This window comes from Talpa europaea (assembly GCF_964194135.1).
Source record: "Talpa europaea genome assembly, chromosome: 11".
In the NCBI taxonomy this organism is placed as follows: Eukaryota; Metazoa; Chordata; class Mammalia; order Eulipotyphla; family Talpidae; genus Talpa; species Talpa europaea.
Genome location: NC_140078.1, coordinates 48,305,473 through 48,325,298, shown reverse-complemented (window position 1 = coordinate 48,325,298; position 19,826 = coordinate 48,305,473). Strand labels below are relative to the sequence as shown.

At 40.7% G+C, this 19,826-nt stretch overlaps 1 protein-coding gene across 1 annotated transcript in view; it reads right to left on the bottom strand.

Annotated features, from left to right (window-relative positions):
* TNS3 (tensin 3) overlaps nucleotides 1-19,826 on the bottom strand; it is a gene marked incomplete at both ends in the record, with an annotated part of 215,942 nt that overhangs the window by 47,124 nt on the left and 148,992 nt on the right. Inside the window, 2 exons of the mRNA XM_084247736.1 lie at nucleotides 18,438-18,521; nucleotides 18,609-18,735. Coding sequence (XP_084103862.1) covers nucleotides 18,438-18,521; nucleotides 18,609-18,735 — 211 coding nt within the window. The remainder of the gene's footprint in view (nucleotides 1-18,437; nucleotides 18,522-18,608; nucleotides 18,736-19,826) is intronic.

The following is a 19,826-nucleotide window of genomic DNA, read 5'->3' as shown; positions in this document are numbered from 1 at the left end:
ACACACTTTTGATATGTGATTGTATATATAAGTTGAAACCTACCCTCATTTCTAAGAGACTCTGCTCAACATCACCTGCCCATCAACCATTATTATTTTCGCTTAAGTTCCAAGGCTATCTTAAGAAGTTCTGCGGCTTATGAAAGATGCAGTTACACCAGGCTGCTCTGGACCCACATGGTCTGCATCAAGCCCTGGGGCCCAATGCCTCTGCATCCACCTCTGGCCTCAGGGCTCAGAACCATGATAAGAGCAAAAGCCCTATTGGCAGCACATGAGAATAACTTGCATTCTGAGGTTCAAGAACAGTCCACTAAAGGGGTGGGAAGGGGAGTAAATGAAACGAGCTGATAAATAAATTTAGAAAAACAAAGATTCCTCTAAACCCAAAGCACACAAACAAAAGATGGCATTCATCACAGTCAGGAAATTTTCAGCTCACATGGGGACACTTCCAAGCTGGCCTGTTTGGTGGATGAGGTGTCAGGACAGAGGGCCAGTATCTTGGCTTTTTTTGAACTTCATTCCACTCAACTGAATTAATGTTCTCATTTCAGCTGACTAACTACACAGTCACAAACGACACACTAATCTCTCTCAGCCCTTCATTGAGGTTTACTACTAAATATATTTTGATGCAGTCAACTCTTTCTATTTTCTAAATATAGGGTGAGGGTGCAATACCAGTTATTTGGAGTCACCATTAACCAGTATGGATTCTTCTGGTTAGTAGGGAGTCTACTCTGCTTTCTCAGAGTAGAAAGCACAGCACTTGTATATACAAATGTGACTATCTCTACAAACACGTATGTACTTAAATATAAGCACAGTATATAAACACATATATACATGTACTTGCTTTTTGGGTTCTACAAAATTCAAAGTACTCAGGGCATCTATAAACATCACACATGTTCACATTCAGTACATGCTTTTATTCCTATTATAAACATTCTCATTGCAAGTTCATACGATTTCAAAAGAAAAGCAAGTTGGGTACAGGAAGGAAAGGGGAGGCCTGGTAAAAACAATTTTTAATTTGTCAAGCTTTTAAGAATAACAACTTTTTTTAAAACAAAAATAAAACATTGCCTCAAAGATCTCTCTCTCACACAAAGGCACTATTAGACACTCCTTTTCTTCCTCTATCTAGCAAATATCACCCATTTTTTCTTTAAAACCAAATTCAAGGGGCACCGAGAGCACTACCAATTCCTGCACCCGCTTTGGCCAAGTATGAACCCTGATGTCCCGGCCCCTGTCAGTCTCCGAGCACACCTTTGTGTCTGCTGCACCTCCACTCACATCCGTAGGACACAGGATCCAGGGCCCTGAAAAGACCTACACTCCGGAACAACTGAATACAAATGACAAGTTGCAAAATGTATACAGGCATTCTCTTTTGGTTAACTAACATTAAAATTTCGCTGAAGCCAGGATCATTTGTAAAGCTACCTTGTGACAACAATGTTCTGGAACCTGATAACTGGTCATTAATATCAAATATTAATTCCAAGACTGTTTAGTTGTCCAGAGAGTGTGTTGTAATGCAAAAGAGGTGGTGGTAACCTGAAGGGTTAGGGACAGGTAGCAGGCACTGGGGCTGCAGTTAGACCAAGTGACGGTTAGACTGTGAAGTCCCTCTGGATGTAACCATGAGCTGGTGATGACCCTAGACACTGTGAATGCACTAAATAACCCTGAATTGTTCACTTGAATAAGATTAACTTTTATGTGATTGACTTTACCTCCATTAAAAAAAAGTCTACTATGGATTAATTGGAAAACTGAGCTATATCAGAAACATGTTTTTAATGAAACATTTTCTCATGCTTTCTTTTACCAAATTTATTTTGAAAATATCACCAAGGCTAAGATCAAGTAAGAAACAACAGAATAATTTACATTTTAAACTTTATGACTTTCTCTATTTTGCTTTCATGAGGATTAACTGACCCTTTGTAATCAAACTCTCACAAATACTTTTGATTTCAAAAACACTGCCCTCTGAGTTCACATCTGGAATTTCTAAGAAGACTGAGAACAGCATCCAAATACACGTTTCTGGGAGTCAGGTGTGCACATAACGAAGAGGTCATTTGAGCTGTCTTCGGGGCCTGTGTAGGAGTCTAGGGGATAAAACCCCCTGGGCTCCGTCCTCCCGAGCTCATGGCTACATACAGGGGGACCTCACAGGACCCCCGGCACTCAGTCTAACTGCAGCCCCCGTGCCTGCTACCTGTCCCTAACCCTTCAGGTTACCACCACCTCTTTTGCATTACAACACACTCGCTGGACAACTGAACAGTCTTGGAATTAATATTTGATATATTAATTACACAAGTAATTATTTAAACTTCCCTCACTTTCCTGGAGTGGGGACTGACATACAACAGAGGAGAGCATGGGCAGGACACACAGCAACAGAGGCTGTCTCTGGGGAAGTCTGGCTGCTCTGGGGCTGCCCTGGATACCTTCTTCACCCCTCCCCCCCTTGCCCTCACCCCACACTCCATGCTGCTGCCCACAGCATGGAGATTTTCACATATCTATCAGTGGTTTTCCTGAACTTAAGATACGGTGGCTTTGTTTTGCTGCTTTCTGTTTCATAATAGAACTGCATCTACTTTTGCTGAAAATTTGTAGGGTCTGGGCCAAGGCTGCATGTTCTCCTTCAATTTTTATAATAAGCACATGCAGGAGGAATTATTCTAGCTATTCTACACCCAGTTAAGAAGTGTTGGAGCCAAGATGTATGTGTACACACAACTTGATAAGAGAAGACACAGTCATTGAGAAGTGCCCCTAGACATTACCCTGCCCTATCATGCAGATTCCCTGCCCACCCCGGGGTATTACAGGATGTATTACTAAGAGCGCCTGGCTATGGCACTACACTCCAATTGTTAGTCCCTGGTAAGCCTTTCCAAATATCTGGATGTCGAAGTGCAGAAAGCTTCATTTAGTAACTTTATTTTTTTTTATTTGTTTGTTTGTTTGTTTGTTTGTTTATACAAGCACTGGGTACAGTCAGAAGCGCGGGAGGGTGAGAAAATTCACCAGAGCCAGAGTGGGGAGCAGAGCAGGCAGAAGGACCGAAGTACACTGCTGAGAGGAGCAGCGGGCGGCAGGAGAGGTCTGCGCGCCATGTGGGACCCTCCTCCGGTGGCCGGGGAGCAGCCGGGGATCGAACCAGTGCCGCAGAGGCCGCGGGCAGCTTCGCAACCCAGCGCTCAACCGCTGCGCCACCGGGGAGGCCCCATTTAGTAACTTTAAACTGTTCTTCATGACATATTAGCTAAAAACCAGACTGACAGAAAAAAAAGGGAGAACTGCTACTATGTTGGGAAAAGGGGAGGAGCTGATGTCTAGCATTTGCCAGATAATTAGGTAGGCAAACACTCCTACCATAGCAAATGTCAAGCTATCAATGTGATGTCAACAGTCTCCCCAAATTCCTCAAGCTTTAGCCACTGGCTCCCAGGTCCCCACAGACCCTAGCAAGCCCCACCCTTGGCACTTGTTCACAATATTCCAAAAAGGTGCTCTAATTCACCCAATCTACTAATAAATCTGAGGACACTTTGGCCTACTTTAAAAAAAAAAAAAAAAAAAAAAAAAAAAACCTTTGCTTGTTACAGCAAAGAAAGTTGTTTCTGGTCAGGAATGGGTGCAAGGAACCTGTAGCAGGGGTGGGCAGACATCTGAGTGCCCAAAGAATCAGTCTTAGCAAGGATATGTGATCAAGTTCCTCATCCCTCCCCTGATGTCACATTGTTTCGGCGGTCTGTGTCCCTAGAAAGAACTACCTTGGCCTAAACTACTCCTCTTAGTCATTTTTGACCTACCAACCTTGTACTCTGTGCCTTGGCTGTCAATTTCCAGTTATCTTTGCTGCACTGGGAGCTGAGTTCAGTCCTACTGCAATAGTACCAAATAAAATTTGTCTACTACCTTTAACTAGTCCCTTTGACACTGTCTTATGGGTTGTATGGAAAATAACCTGATACAAGCTAAGTTTTATATAAAAAGATACTAACTTTTACATAAAGAGACACACAGAATGTTACATAGTATAAATTCATAGTAATTTAAAAAAGCCAAAACATAAAAAATAATGGAGCTGTTAATAAAAATAGCAGCAAAATTAGAATCAGGCATCAAGTCCCAAATCCCTTTTACCTCCCACAGATGGACTCACCTTTTTCCACCTCTTCTGAGACCATTTTGTTCAGATCTACTCTCCTCCTCTGTCCCCCCCACCCCACCTCCAACTCCCACACTGTTCTGCATAAGTAGGCAAAGAAATGTGCAAAACTGGAGATGTGGGCCAAGCAGACACCTCCCCATCCCAAGCCTTTCTTATGACCTTGCCTTGCTCACAGATGCCACACCACCAATTTCTATGGCCACAGAGAAGAGCTGAGGCTTCCCCATGTCTCCCGATACCACCATGACCTCATTTATCACAGCACTCAGGGAGTGCAAGATCTATCTACATGTGTGGATTACACCTAGGTTTATTTAACATCAAGTATTCCTGTATTTTGTATTTTAAAATTTCATTATAGAAATTCTAAACAAGTACAGAAAGAGGCAGAATAGAATGACCAAATCCATGTTGACTTCACCCAGGTTCAACTATTGTCAACTCACAGTCAATACTGCTTTAGCTATACTCACACCATTCCCCCTAGTAGGACTGAAATTAAACTTTTAATTGTGACATCACTACTGATTCACATGGGGATGTTAAGGAATTACAGAGATCCCCTACAGTCTCCTTCCAGTTTCTCTGTATGGTAACAGCTTATAGAACTATAGCAGGATGTTGACACGGACAGTGCAGACACAGAACATCCCATCTCACAGAGATCCCTCATGCAGCTTTTGTCACTCCACCCACTTCCCTTCCACTTCACCCCCCGCCCAATCCTAGAAGACACTAATCTGCTTTCCATTTCAATCATTTTTCCACTTAAAAGAATGTTATATAAATGGAGCCACACTATGTAAACTTTGGGGAATGACTTATGCTCAAGGTTCATCATGTTGTTGCAAGTATCAGTAGTTTACTCTTTCATTCTTGAGCAAAGTTCCTTGGTGTGGACAAACCCAATTTAACCATTCACCTGCTAAATGGTTTGGGTCATTAGAAATAAAACTGTGAACATGTATAGAATAAAGCTGTGAACATGTATAGAGCTTTTTGTATAAACATAAATCTATTTCTCTTGGACAAAATCTCAGGAGTATAATTTCTGGGTCACGAATAGTTATTAGTTTTTAAATAAACTGCCAAATTGTTTCCCAAAGAGGCGATAGCATTTTACATTCTCAACAGCAATGAATAAGAGTGCCAGTTTCTCCACATCTTCACCAGCATTTAGTATTACAACTTTTTTAGTTTACTCATTCTGACAGGTGTGTAGTGATATATCAACGTGGTTTAAATGTGTATCTCACTAATGGCTAATGATGCCAAACACCTTTGAATGTGCTTATTTTTGCCATCTGGGCGTCCTCTTCGGTGAGACGTCTCTTCATGCCTTTTGCTCATTTTCTACTTGGATTGTCTATGCCTTCATAATACAATATTTTCACCCAGTCTGTAGTTTGTCTTTTTATTCTCTTAAGCAAAAATTTTCAATTTCAATGAAGTTAATTTATCCATTCTTTTTTTTCAGGATTGCTTTTGGTGCTAATCTAAGAACTCTTGCATAGTCTGGACCTCAAAGATTTTCTATTTTTTTTTCTAAAAGTTTTACAGCTTTACTTTTACATTTAAGTTTATAAATGTAAGGTGATGTTCTTTTTTGTTGTTGTGGAAAAGGTCTTTCACTAACTTGCTTTTGCATCTTTGTCAAAACAAAACAACTGGGCATGTTTCATAGATATGGGTTTTCTATTCTGTTCCACTGGTCTCTGTGTCTACCCCTTGATCAAAGGCACAGTACTGATTACTATAGCTAGTAGTAAGTCTGTGAATTAAGTGAAGTCATTCCTTTCATTTTATTCATTTTCAAAATTACTTTTAACTATTCTAGCTCCATTGCCTTTCCATATAATATTGAATTATCTTTCCTCTATCTACAAAATATCTTGCAGTGAATTTTGATTGGAATTTTGTTAAAATTGTTTGGGAATCAGTATCAATTTGGGAAGAATTTTTCAATCTGTGAACATGGTATATCTTTGCATTTATTTATATAGTGCTTGATTTAATTAAATAACATTGAATAGCATACCAAATCCTGCACATGTTTTGCTACACTTAAGTATTGCATTCTTTAACCTATTATAGAAAGTACTTTTTTAAACTTATGTTTCTACATGTTCATTGCTAGTATATAGAAATACAATAACTTTTTTGTCGCTTATCTTATATCCTTATATTCAACAACCATGCTGAATTTACTTATATATCTGGGAGTATTTTTATAGATTCTTTGGAATTTTCTACGTAGACAATCATATTACCTACCAAAAGGCACAGTTTTACTTCTGCCCTTACAATCTGTTCTTTTATTTCCTTTTATAGTCTGCCCCATAGAATTTCTAGCACTGTGTTGAATAGGAGTAAAGTCAGCTTCATATAAGATAGTAAAGTCAGATACATATAAGATTTAATTTTTTCAAAGAACCAATATTTCTTTCATTTATTTTCTCAATTATCTATTTTGTTTTGTCAAGAGGTTTCAGTCATGAATGGATGTGAATTTTATCAAGCTCTTTTTTTAACATCTATTATTATACTCATGATTTTTTTTTTCCTTCTTTAATAAAGGATATTCGTGGGCCTCCCCTGGTGGCGCAGCAGTTGAGTGCTGGGCTGCAAGGCTGCCGGCAGCCTCTGCAGTGCCAGTTAGAACTCCAGCCACAGGTAAGAGTCCCACATGGTGCCGCAGACCTCACCTGCTGCGCCTGTTGTTCCCCTCATCAGTGTATTTTGTCATTCTGCCTGTTCTGTTCCCTGCTCTGGCTCTGGTGAATTCTCTCACCCTCCCATGCTTCTGACTGTACCCAGTGCTTATATAAATAAATAAATAAATATTAAAAAAAAAAAGATATTTGTGTCTATGATACAGGTCCATGGCTTTCTTCCTATTCTTGTCTTTGTCTGCTTTTGGTATCAGAGAAGTACAGTTTCATAAATCAAATTGAGATGAATTATCTTCTCTTTGATTTTCTGGAAGGTATTGTGTGAAACTAGTGTTAATTCTACTTTAAGTGTTTACAAGGATCCTCCAGTGAAACCATCTAGGACTGGTGATTACTTGTTGGGAGTTTTTAAATTACTAATTCAATTTCCTTAATAGTTAAGGGTATTTAGATTGTCTATTTCATTTGAGTGAGTTGTCACAGTTTAGGCTTATCATAAAGACTGTGTGTAGTGTTGTTTGTGGTAGTCGCTGTCCATGTGCTATTTGTAAGATCTTAAAATACAGCCTTTATTCCTGATATTATTCATTGTATCAACCCTCTTTTGTGTCAGTTTAGCTATAGGTTTGAAAACCTTAATTTTTTCAAAGAGCCAGTTCTTTTTTTCATTTATTTTCTCTATTGTTTCTGCGTTTACAATTTCATTGATTTCTGCTTATATTTTCAATATTGCCTTCCTTTTATTTACCCAGGGTTCACTTTGCCCTTCTTTTTCTAGGTTACAGAAGTAGGGATTTAAATTACTCATTTCAGGAGAACTGGGACACGGAAGATAAACGGGCAACTCCAGCAAGCTACCCGAAGAAGAAAGTTGCCATCAAAGAGGACTAGAAGGGAGGAAAGCTCAGAACCCTGCTACCCTCCCCCACCCACAAAGTCAGCACTCTCTGACCAACAGAAAGGAGGAAAAAACAAAAAAACTAAAACAAGGAACAAGAACAAACTACGCATCAAGGGGGACTGTGAGTGGAAAGGAACTATTTCAGCCACCACACCCTGTGAACTGGAGCTGCAGGATTCACCCTGGAGGTGAGTGAACGGCTCCAGGCACCATTAGAGAGCAACAAAGACTCCCCGGAGACCTACAAACAGCCCCAGGGTAGCCGGTAAGCTTGTGCAAAAAAGCAGCACACTTGAAAAGGATACTCGGATCTCTGCTGCCCAGGTCCCCACTCCTGCAACCTAGGCTTGCAGGGAGATGCATGGGGGCCCTCACTAAGGTGAATGTCCCTCACTAAGTAATCAGAAACCAGGCGCCCGACACGGGAGCAGGGTGCAAAAGGCGCCATTCCTGCGGACACTGAACGGGGCTACAGCACGTGTCCTGGACCTGAGGGCTTTGGAACTGAGACCCAGGGCACGAAAATCGGGGCATGGGATACCCACGACGGTGGGGCATAAGGCAGACACAAGCACCCCAAAGTCGTGGAGGCTTTCCTCACCACTCCGACTCTGTCCCCCTGTCCCACGGGGTAAAAAAAAAAACAGCTCCCCAAGGACACTAAGAGAGACCTCTGGCGCCACCTAGTGAACAGAAAAAAAAATCACCAATACCCCGTAGAATAGGGACCTTTCTTCAGTAAAGAGTGCTTGAAACCTGCAGAAGGCTCCCAGAGAAGTAAGAGGTGAGCTGGAAAGTTCGCCCAAGCCAGGCCCCTGCTGACCAGCAGTCCGAGCCCAGAGGGGCACTGGGCACCCACGGCTGGGGCAGACCGGGCGCGCGGAAGAGTATGCCTGTCTCCAAATCGCCATTTTAGAATAGGGACCTTTCTTCAACAAAGACTGCTTGAAACCAGCAGAAGGCTCCCGGAGGAGACAGAGGTGAGCTGGAAAGTTCACCCAGACCAGGCACCTTCTGGCCAGCAGTCCAAGCCCAGAGAGGGAGCCTGCACCCAAGGCCTGGGCAGACCAGGCACACAGGGGAGTACATACCCGCATCCCCTTTTTAGAACAGGGACCTTTCTTTAATAAAGACTGCTTGAAACTGGCAGAAGGCTCCCGGAGGAGCCAGAGGTGAACTAGGAAGTTCATCCAGGCCAGGCACCTTCTGGCCAGCAGTCCAAACCCAGAGGGGGAGTGGGCACCCAGGGCCAGGGCAGACCAGGCGTGCGGGACAGTGCATCTGTCTCCGAATTGCTATTTTAGAATAGGGACCTTTCTTCAATAAAGACTGCTTGAATCCAGCAGAAGGCTCCCCATGGAGCCAGAGGGAGAAGGTTCCATGCACAGTCAGAGGTGAGCTGAAGGCGTCCACAAGCCTGGTCCCACCTGGCAGGAAGTCGGAGCTCAGAGGAGGATCCAGAGATTTGGAACCCAGCCTGCAATACAGCTACCCACCTCCAGGGAAGTCTGTGGGACTTCAAGATGCACATTTCGAACTAAACACAGAAGGAGGAGAGATTCTGTGACAGTGACCATTAACATTCCAAAAGTACCACTGCCTCACTAGACTTCTGGCATAACAGTTTTTGACTCATTTGGATTGCCACTTTCTGAAAGTCCCAAAAGAACACACCAAAAAGATGCCAGCCAGTACCAGCAGCACAGAGCCCCAACGCATAAGGCAAATTAGAAGACAGGCAGCAGGGAAAAGAAAAACTACAAGCAAAGTAGCAACGCCTCAGAAAAAAGACACACCAAAAAAAAAAAAAAAAAAAAAAACACCCACAGGCTTGCAACTACGGTGACTTGGAAGAAATTCTGAGCCGTCCAGAAAAAGAATTTGAAATTGCCGTGATGAAAAAACTGATGGAAGTCATTAAGGAAAACAATGTTCAGAAGAATGAAATTGAGTCCCTAAAGAGGGAAGTAAAAGAAATGCAGGAGTTCAAAGAATTAATGGAGGCGCTAAAGAACTCTGGGAGAAGCAATGAAAGCAGAATAGATGAAATGGAAGAACAAATAAGTACATGAAGACACAGAAATAAAAAGAACCAAAACAGAAAAGGAAAGAGAAGTACAAAGGCAAAAGACGAAAGAAAGACTTCGGGAACTATCTGACTCCATGAGGAAAGGAAATATAAGAGTTATAGGAATCCTAGAAAGAGAGGGGAAAGATGTAGGAACAGAGACAATTTTCAAGGAAATAATTGAAGAGAACTTCCTGAACATGAAGAAGGAGCTGAAAATTGATATACAAGAAGCAAGAAGAATACCAAACTTCCATGACGAAAGGAAAAATACAGCAAGGCACATAATAGTAAAGCTCCCAAGAATCCAAGACAAGGAAAAAATAATGAAGCTGACAAGAGAGAAGAAACATATAACATTCAAAGGAAAAGCAATCATCAGACTGACATCAGACTTCTCCAAAGAAACTCTACGGGCAAGGAGAGAGTGGAGGGACATAGAACAGACTCCAAGAAAGGAGATGCCAACCAAGAATACTCAATCCCGCAAAGCTCTCCTTCCCCCATGAAGAAAGAATAAGGACCTTCCCAGACAAACAAACTCTGGAATTTCATTACGACTAAACCCCCACTCCAAAAAATAATACAAGGAATCCTAAAGCCAGAACCTCAGAGGGACGAATAACAACAAAAGAAGGCCAAAAAAAAAAAAATTAAAAGAATAAATAAATAAAATCAAGGGATAGACAAACACAATGGCAAATACAGATGCTAACATATCAATATTAACTCTAAATGTAAATGGACTAAACTCTTCAATAAAAAAGACAGAGTCGCAGGCTGGTTTAAGAAACAAAACCTGACCTTTTGCTGTCTCCAGGAAACACATTTAGCAACAAAAGATAAAAATAGACTCAAAGTTAAAGAATGGAAAACAATCCTACAAGCAAATGGACCAAAAAAGAAAGCAGGAACAGCTATACTTATATGAGATAAAACAGATTTCATACTCAAAAAGGTAAAAAGCGACCCCAACGGTCACTACATTATGATCAAAGGGACAATACTTCAAGAAGAAATAACACTCATTAACATGTATTCACCAAACGAAGGAGCGCCAAAATATATCTAGACAACTATTATCATCTTTGAAAACAGACATCAGAGAAAACACATACGTAGTGGGAGACTTCAACACACCACTATCAACAATGGATAGATCAATGAGACAGAAAATAAGTAAAGACACTAAAGCTCTAAATAAGGATCTAGAGCGCTTGGGCTTAACAGACATCTATAGATCACTAAACCCAAAAAATTTTGAGGACATATTTTTCTCAAGCACACATGGATCATTCTCCAGGATCGATCACATACTGGGACCCAAGACAAACATCAACAGATACACCAAGATTGAAATCATACCAACTATCTTTTCTGACCATGAAGGCATCAAACCAGAAATAAACCATAAAAAGAAGGCAAGGAACGCTCCTACATCATGGAGATTGAAACCCACACTACTGGAAGACCACTGGACTAATGAGGAGATCAAAGAAGAAATTAAAAAATTCTTTGAGTTGAATGACAAGGAGGACACCAATTACCTAAATGTACGGAATGCAGCTAAAGCAGTAATAAGAGGAAAATATATAGCAATAGAGGCTCACATCAAGAAACAAGAAAGAACTCAAAGAAACAACCTAATCTTGAAGCTCAAAGATCTAGAAAAAGAACAATAAAAAACCCCAAAACCAGTAGAAGAAAAGAAATAATAAAAACCAAAGCAGAAATAAATGAAACTGAAACTGAAAAAAAAAACAATCCAAAAGATCAATGAAACCAAGAGCTGGTTCTTCAAAAAATAAATAAAATAGACAAACCCCTAGCCAGGCTCACAAAGGAAAAAAGGGAGAAAGCACAAATAAACAGGATCATAAATGAAAGAGGAAAAATCACAATGGACACAGCAGAACTCAAAAGAATAATCAAAAATTACTATGAACAGTTATATGGAAACAAGTTCAACAATCTAGAGAAGATGGACAAATTCCTACAACTCTACAATCACCCAAAGCTAGAGAAAGAAGAAATAGAACACCTAAGCAGACCAATTACAAGCAGCAAAATTGAAATGGTAATCAAAAACCTTCTCCAAAACAAAAGCCCAGGGACCTGATGGATTTACAAACGAATTCTACCAAACATTCAGAGACGAATTAGTGCCTATCCTTCACAAACTCTTCCAAAAAATTGAGAAGGAAGGGATAATACCAAACACATTCTATGAAGCCAACATTACATTAATACCAATACCGAACAAGGAAAACACAAAAAAAAGAAAACTACAGGCCAATCTCCCTAATGAATACTGATGCAAAAAACCTCAATAAAATTTTAGCTGTCAGAATCCAACAATGTATCCATAAGATAATTCACTATGACCAAGTAGGATTCATTCCAGGGACACAAGGATGGTTCAACATCCAAAAATCAATCAACATTATCCAACACATCAACAAAAAGAAATATAAAAACCATATGAAAATATCAATAGATGCCAAGAAAGCTTTTGACAAAGTGCAACACCCATTCATGATAAAAGCCCTTGAAATTCTTGGGATACAAGGAACATACCTCAACATCATAAAGGCCATATAGGACAGGCCAACAGCCAGTATCATTCTCAATGGCAAAAAGCTGAAAGCATTTCCATTAAGATCTGGAAAAAGACAAGGATGTCCACTTTCACCACTGCTTTTCAATATAATACTGGAAGTCCTAGCCAGAGCAATAAGACAAGAGAAAGACATACTAGGAAGCCAAATAGGAAAAGAAGATGTCAAACTATCACTATTTGCAGATGATATGATAATATACATAGAGAACCCCAAAAACTCCACAGAAAAACTAATTCAACTCATCAATCAGTTCAATAAAGTGGCAGGATACACAATCAACATGCAAAAATCAGTAGCCTTCCTATAAACAAACAATAAATCTGAAAAAGAAGAAATAAAAAAAAAATCCCTTTTATTATCAAAACAAAAAAAAAATCAAATGCTTGGGAATAAATCTCACAAAAGTGGTAAAGGACTTATTCAAAGAAAACTATAAAACACTGTGAAAAGAAATAGAAGACACAACGAAATGGAAAGACATCCCCTGCTCATGGATTGGAAGAATAAACATTATTAAAATGGCCATCCTGCCAAAAGCAATTTACAGATACAATGCTATTCCAATAAAAATTTCAATGTCAGGGCCTCCCCGGTGGCGCAGCGGTTGAGCGCTGGGTTGCGAAGCTGCCCGCAGCCTCTGCAGCGCCTGTTCGATCCCCGGCTGCTCCCCGGCCACCAGAGGAGGGGAGGGTCCCACATGGCGTGCAGACCTCTCCTGCCGCCTGCTGCTCCCCTCAGCAGTGTACTTCGGTCGTTCTGCCTGCTCTGCTCCCTGCTCTGGCTCTGGTGAATTCTCTCACCCTCCCACGCTTCTGACTGTACCCAGTGCATGTATAAACAAACAAACAAACAAACAAACAAAATAAATAAATAAATAAAATAAAAAATGAGAAAAAAATTTCAATGTCATTCTTCAAAGAAATAGAACAATTATTGATGAAATTCATATGGAATCACCAAAACACCAAAAACCCCGAATAGCCAAAGCTCTCCTGAAAAAAAAAAGAAGGGTTTGGAGGCATCACACTCCCAGACTTCAAACTATACCACAAAGCCATAATCATCAAAACTGCATGGTATTGGAACAAGAACAGACACATAGACCAATGGAATCAAATAGAACATCTAGAAATAAACCCACAGATTTATGGTCAACTAATCTTTGACAAAGGAGCAAAGAATATGCACTGGAGCAAAGAAAGTTTGTTCAGTAAATGGTGCTGGGAAAACTGGGTCACTACATGCAAAAGAATGAAGCTTGACTACTACCTAACACCATGCACAAAAACCAACTCAAAATGGATTAAAGAACTAGACATAAGACCTGAAACCATAAAATACATAGAAGGAAATATAGGTGAAACACTCCGTGATATGCACATCAAAGACATCTTTACAGACACATCACCCAAAGCAGTGATAGTGAAGGCAAAGATAAACAGCTGGGACTACATCAAATTAAAGAGCTTCTACACAGCAAAAGAGACAATAACAAAAACAAGGAGAAACCCCACCAACTGGGAGAACATTTTTGCACACAACACTAATGATAAAGGACTGATCACAAAAATCTGCAAAGAGCTGATGAGACTCAACAACAACAAAGAAAATAATCCAGTCAAAAAATGGGCAGAAGAGCTGAAAAGAAACTTCTCTGAAGAGGAAATGCAAATGGCCAACAGGCATATGAAAAAATGTTCAACATCACTTGTAATCAGGGAAATGCAAATCAAAACTACCATGAGATACCATCTTACACCAGTGAGAATGGCACATATTAAAAAAACTAGCAACAACAAATGTTGGTGAGGTTGTGGAGAAGAAGGAACTCTCCTGCACTGTAGGTGGGAGTGCAAACTGGTCCAACCACTATGGAGAGCTGTGTGGAGATTTCTTGACCTCCTAAACAAAGAAATTCCATATGATCCAGCAATTCCACTCCTAGTTATTTACCCAAAGGATACAGAAACATCAATTCCAAAGAGCACCTGCACCCCTATGTTTATAGCAGCACTATTTACAATAGCTAAGCTTTGGAAACAACCCAAATGCCCAAAAATACATGACTGGATTAAGAAGATATGGTACATATACCCCATGGAATATTACTCAGCATTCAAAAAAGATAAACACTTGCAATTTGCAGCAACATGGATGGCGCTGGAAGGGATCATGCTCAGTGAAATAAGCCAGAAAGAAAAAGAAAAATACCGGATGGTCTCACTCATAGCAGGAATCTAGAAAACTTAAATAAGGGACCAGGAAAAAGAATAACTATAAGAAAGAAAATATCAAAATCAACAAACAACTATGAACCAGAGACACTCTATGGGGAGTGGGGGGCGGGGAAATGAGGGCTTGGGCTCAAAATAAGGGGGTTGTAATTGTATGGGGAATATAAAAATAAAATTTAAATTAAAAAAAGGCAATCTAAAAAAAAATTACTCATTTCAATCTTACTTCTCCTTTTTGACTGCATGTATTTCCTGTAACAAATTTTCCTCTCATCATTACTTTAGCTTTGGTCCATAAACTTTAATATGTTTTATTGTCATTTTATTCAGTTCAATTTTTCTTTGATCTATGGTTTATTTACAAGTGTGCTGTTTAATTTCCAGGTATTTGGAGATTTCCTTGTTGTCTTCCTGTTACTGATTTCTAGCTTGATTCATGGTTGGAAAACATTGTATATTGTTAATTCTTTTAATCTGTTGAAATTTGTTCTATGACTCAGGAGGTAGTGTCCTCAGGTCCCTTTATCCGGTGGCCTAAGGCCAGTCCGCCTTCTTGTCTCTACGTTCAGGCATTTGCTTTACATACACTGTGCAGGATTTTTATTTGTTCTGCGCAGAAGCAATAGGGGAAGCATACCTACCTCATTTTCCAGAAAGGTAAAATCACCCTCCTAATTGTAATTTAAAGCAAATATTTTCACTTATATGTAGGTCAGCATCTGACTCTAAATAATATGCAATAAGGCATTATTTTAGATGCCCTAAACCTCACAGTCATGAATGAGATATTTTGGTCTATATTTGTAGATAAGGAAACAGAGGGTCAGTGAGTCACTTACTTGCACAAGTCATATTTATTCTATGACTGCACTAAAACCCAAGTCCTCTGAGACTTCCATATACTTTTTCAGTATTGCTATTAGGCCCCAACTAGTTGAAAAACAAGTCCAATCTAATCTAACATTTGAACAAAGAGACAATGGCTTGGAGTAAGTCTGACTGGTACAGAATTCTAGTTTTGCCACTTATTCACTCTGGCTTAGGCAATTTCCTTACCTTCTATGTGAATTTCCTTATCTATGACTGGATCACAGTAAGAGTTACCCCTAAATGTGACTGCAAGATTAAAGAAATCAACACAAGAAAGAACATGGGGCATATGTAGTCTGTAAATGTGAGCCACCCTCATCACCTCAGTGTCTCAGAGGGGTCAGTCATCACACCTGACTTCGCAGAGCTACAATACATATATTGTGATTTATGGTAAGAAATATCTATTTGATCTTAGTCCTGATTTCTAGTTCCTAGAACCTTTGGAATTTCCTAAGAGATGACAGCCAGAAAACTGTCTTTTGCTATGTTTATTAGGCGATTTTTGGAACGCTCAAAGGATGGGGCTAATTGCCAGTGGAAGTAACCATGTGACTAGAGGGTTAAATTTCCAATCCCATCCCTAGACCTCCAGGAAAGGATGAGGGGCTGCAAGTTGATCAATGGCCAATGCACAATGATTTAATCAATCATGTCTATGTAATGAAACCTCCATAAAAATCCCCAAAGGACAGAATTCAGGGTGCTTCCAGGTTGGTGGACTCATGCAGATTTGAGGAGTGTTGCGCTGAGTGAGGGCATGGAAACTCCACACTCTTTCCCCAAACCATGTCCTATGTCCTAATTTATAACGTTTTATAATCAACTGGTGATCTAGTAAGGAAATTTTTTCTCTGGGTTCTGTGAGCAGTTTTGGCAAATTAACTGAACCTGAGGAAGGGCTTATTGGAAACTCCAGATCTATAAGTGGCATTTCAGAAGCACAGGCAGAAGACTGGACTTGATAGTCACATATGAAGTGGACGGCAGTCTTTTGGGGTGGAGCCTATAACCTGTGGAATCTAATACTATTTCTAGGTAGTGTCAGCATTATGTTAAATTGCAAGATACCCAGGTGGTGGTAGAGAATCATCAGCTTGGATGTGTGAGAGAAATCCTCATGCACTCCACACTGAAATTGGTCCCAGAGCCCTTAAGAGAAGCTCTCTTCTTTCCTGCTGAAAAAGAGATTTACATGCCTACACCCAAATTCAGAGACTCCCACTTAATTTCCACAAATGCTGAACCAATTCTTGTGGTCCTTCTTGTGCAGAAGAAAGCAAAACTAATGTTGGTCAGAAAACAAGTTCATATGTTTGCAAACAGGTACATTTGGGGGAAAACCATAAATAAAGCTTTCTCACTGCTTTAATAAAATAAAGGGCATGGGCTTTCTGAGAAAGTTCATAAGATTAAATAGCTCCAACTTAACATGTATGCTCTTTATACTTACAATCAAAGCCCTCCTTCTTCCACATGGTGTATTTACATACAGAAGGTACTTTGGACACTCTGGCTGCCCTGAAGCCCACTACTTGCTGGGTGTGAGGACCCTACTGCTAAGCTCATGACTGCACACATGAGCATGTGTGCACTCACATAGCAGCCCACATCTGCCCACTGCCCACACACTCCAGCTACAACAGTCAGGTTGGCAAATCCCTGCACATCAGTTAAATCCCCGGTAGTCCCCAAGTTTAGGAGGGGTCAATATTCCTTCTAAGCACCATATAATGATCCTAAAAGCCAACAGAAAGCTGCTAGGGAATCTATGTTTTTTTCTGTGTTTTTTTTTCCCCTTGGCTTATCTTCCTCCCTCACAGTGCCAGTGTCTTTCCAATTAATCTGCACTTGGTGCTGTGGCTGTGGAATCTGACTGGATTCCAAGTCAAAGGCTGGGTTCTAGTCCAAACCCACTGAATACATTCATTTAAGCCTTCAGGTGCTGTGGATTCAGGGAGTAGGAGGGGCTATGGGGATGGAGGCAGCTAGCTTCCATCAAAATTATTAAAATATATAAGAACAAACACATGGCTCTACATATGAGTCTATATATTAACCCATACTGGAACAATTTCTTCTCATGGAATGCTCACATAAAGTATAAATATATAGTATGAATTGTATGAACAGGATATATAATATAAAGTACACTATGTACAAACAGAAATGTAACAACACTGCCCAGTTTTACTTAACCTGCATTCCAGTCATATCTGATGAGTAAAATGGGTACTTCAGCTGCTATACTCTGTGTACAAAGAAAGGTATTTATGATCCTGACACCATAAAGGAAACTGGGGAAAGATGGCCCTTCTACTAATGACACACGGATCTGGTTTTGTCTGGAGAAAGAGGGAAAATGGAGCTAGCTGTTATTACTGCAACCACTTCTGGGTGGAAGGCAGGATTACTACAATTTAGTGTTAATGCCCCATTCCCAAAAAGTGTGCATAATAACCTTACCAAGGACCCTCACTTGCCTTCACCAGAGTAGAAATACAACTGTATAAGGAATCTACAGTTACAAAAAAAAGCGACTTTAAAATATACAGAGCCTTGGTTATATCCCCCTCCATCTGCCTGATGTCACAGTCCTGGCCTGGGACTTTCAAAGCACTGAGGTGCAGCTGCCACGAGCACCTTGACCCTTTCCAGAAATGTTTGTCTCGAGGAACACAGTGTCCATGCCTGTCAGGATACAGTGGAGCCCACAGCACACTTTTAACCCCCCGGGGGGCTGCCCAGCACATTCTACATCTTCCCCAGCAAGAGCTGCCCTCTCTCAAAGCCACTAGGATGAGACACGCATGGAAACATTTCTACATGAGAAGATGCATGGTACAGAGCAATGGTCTTACCGTGACCTCCTTTGTATAGACCACTGGCACTGCCCATCTGTGTCCCGGGTGAGCTGAACAGAGAATACTGTGAGGGTGTTGTCACTGGAAAAGAAGGCAAAGTAAGGATCTGTGGCCAGATCCCTCCTAAAGGAATGGATCTGTACGGGGCAAGGTTTGTTTCTTTCTTACCATATGATGTCTCTGGAGACACAGGAAATACTGGTGTGGGTGACACAGACTCGCTGCTGCTTTTGGCTGCAGAGAAGATCCTGCCATCAATGACATCAAGGTCTGGGGGATATGTGGTGATCACCACCTGAAAATGACACAGGGGAGCCAGGTAAGGGCCACCTCCAGACAGAAGGGTCCTGGCCAGGCCACCGAGCAGCCCTCACCAGAAGGCCAAGTTTGAGATCCAAGGCACAGAACCAGGCCCATCCCCCCCAACCATGGAAAAGCCTCACTAACAGCAAAGGAAAAAGGAAGAGTCTTATTGTCATCTTTTACTACAATAGCACACAGCTTAATGAGTAGAATTGGCAGAGTTTATATTATGTGGGAAACTGAGTGTTACAACATTATGTGGGGAAAAAGCAAGATAAAATAATCTTTTCCTATTGTATATTCATAGATACACCAAAAATTAAATATATGGGTACAGAAAAAAGACTGGAAGGAACTACCCCAAATTTAACATTCACTTTGCTTGTGTATTAAGACAAAAGTGATTTTTCTTTTCTTATATATTCCAACTTTACTACTTAAGAATAAAGCAAGCCCCAATTTTAAAGGGTTCCTGGTTTTGGAGCATATTGACCTACCCTCAATTTTGATTGAAAGTCTTAAGTAGGGCCTCCCTGGTGACAAAAGTGTTAAAGACAGTGCTATCAAGTTATAGGCAGTCACTGCGGCATGAGTTCGATCCCTGGCTGGCCAGGAAGTTAACCCACATATGGCGCAGCAGACCTCTCCTGTCTTGCCCATTGCTCCCCTCAGCAGTGTATTTCAGTAGATCTGCCTGTTCTGCTCCCCACTCTCTCTGGTGAATCCTCACCCCACCCCCTGCACCTCTGGCTTATACACCAGTTCTTATATGCAGAAATAAATAAATCTTTTTTTTTTTAAAAAGTCTTAAGCTTCTGGAAGATGCTCTGTGATCCCACTACAATCCAGCTGACCCACATCTTCCTGCTTCCCTCCCCATGGGGCCCTCTGAAATGACTTCCAGCAAGACTGTGTCTGCTCTTCCCAACTGCATCCACACATGGATCTCTGAGATCTCTGACAACTCAAAACCCACCAGCATGCTGCCGACTTCATTTCCATTCTAGGATCAGAACACAGGCTCAGATAACTTAAAAGAGGTAACAACATCTGCAATTATCTCAGGAGAATGGGATTCAAACC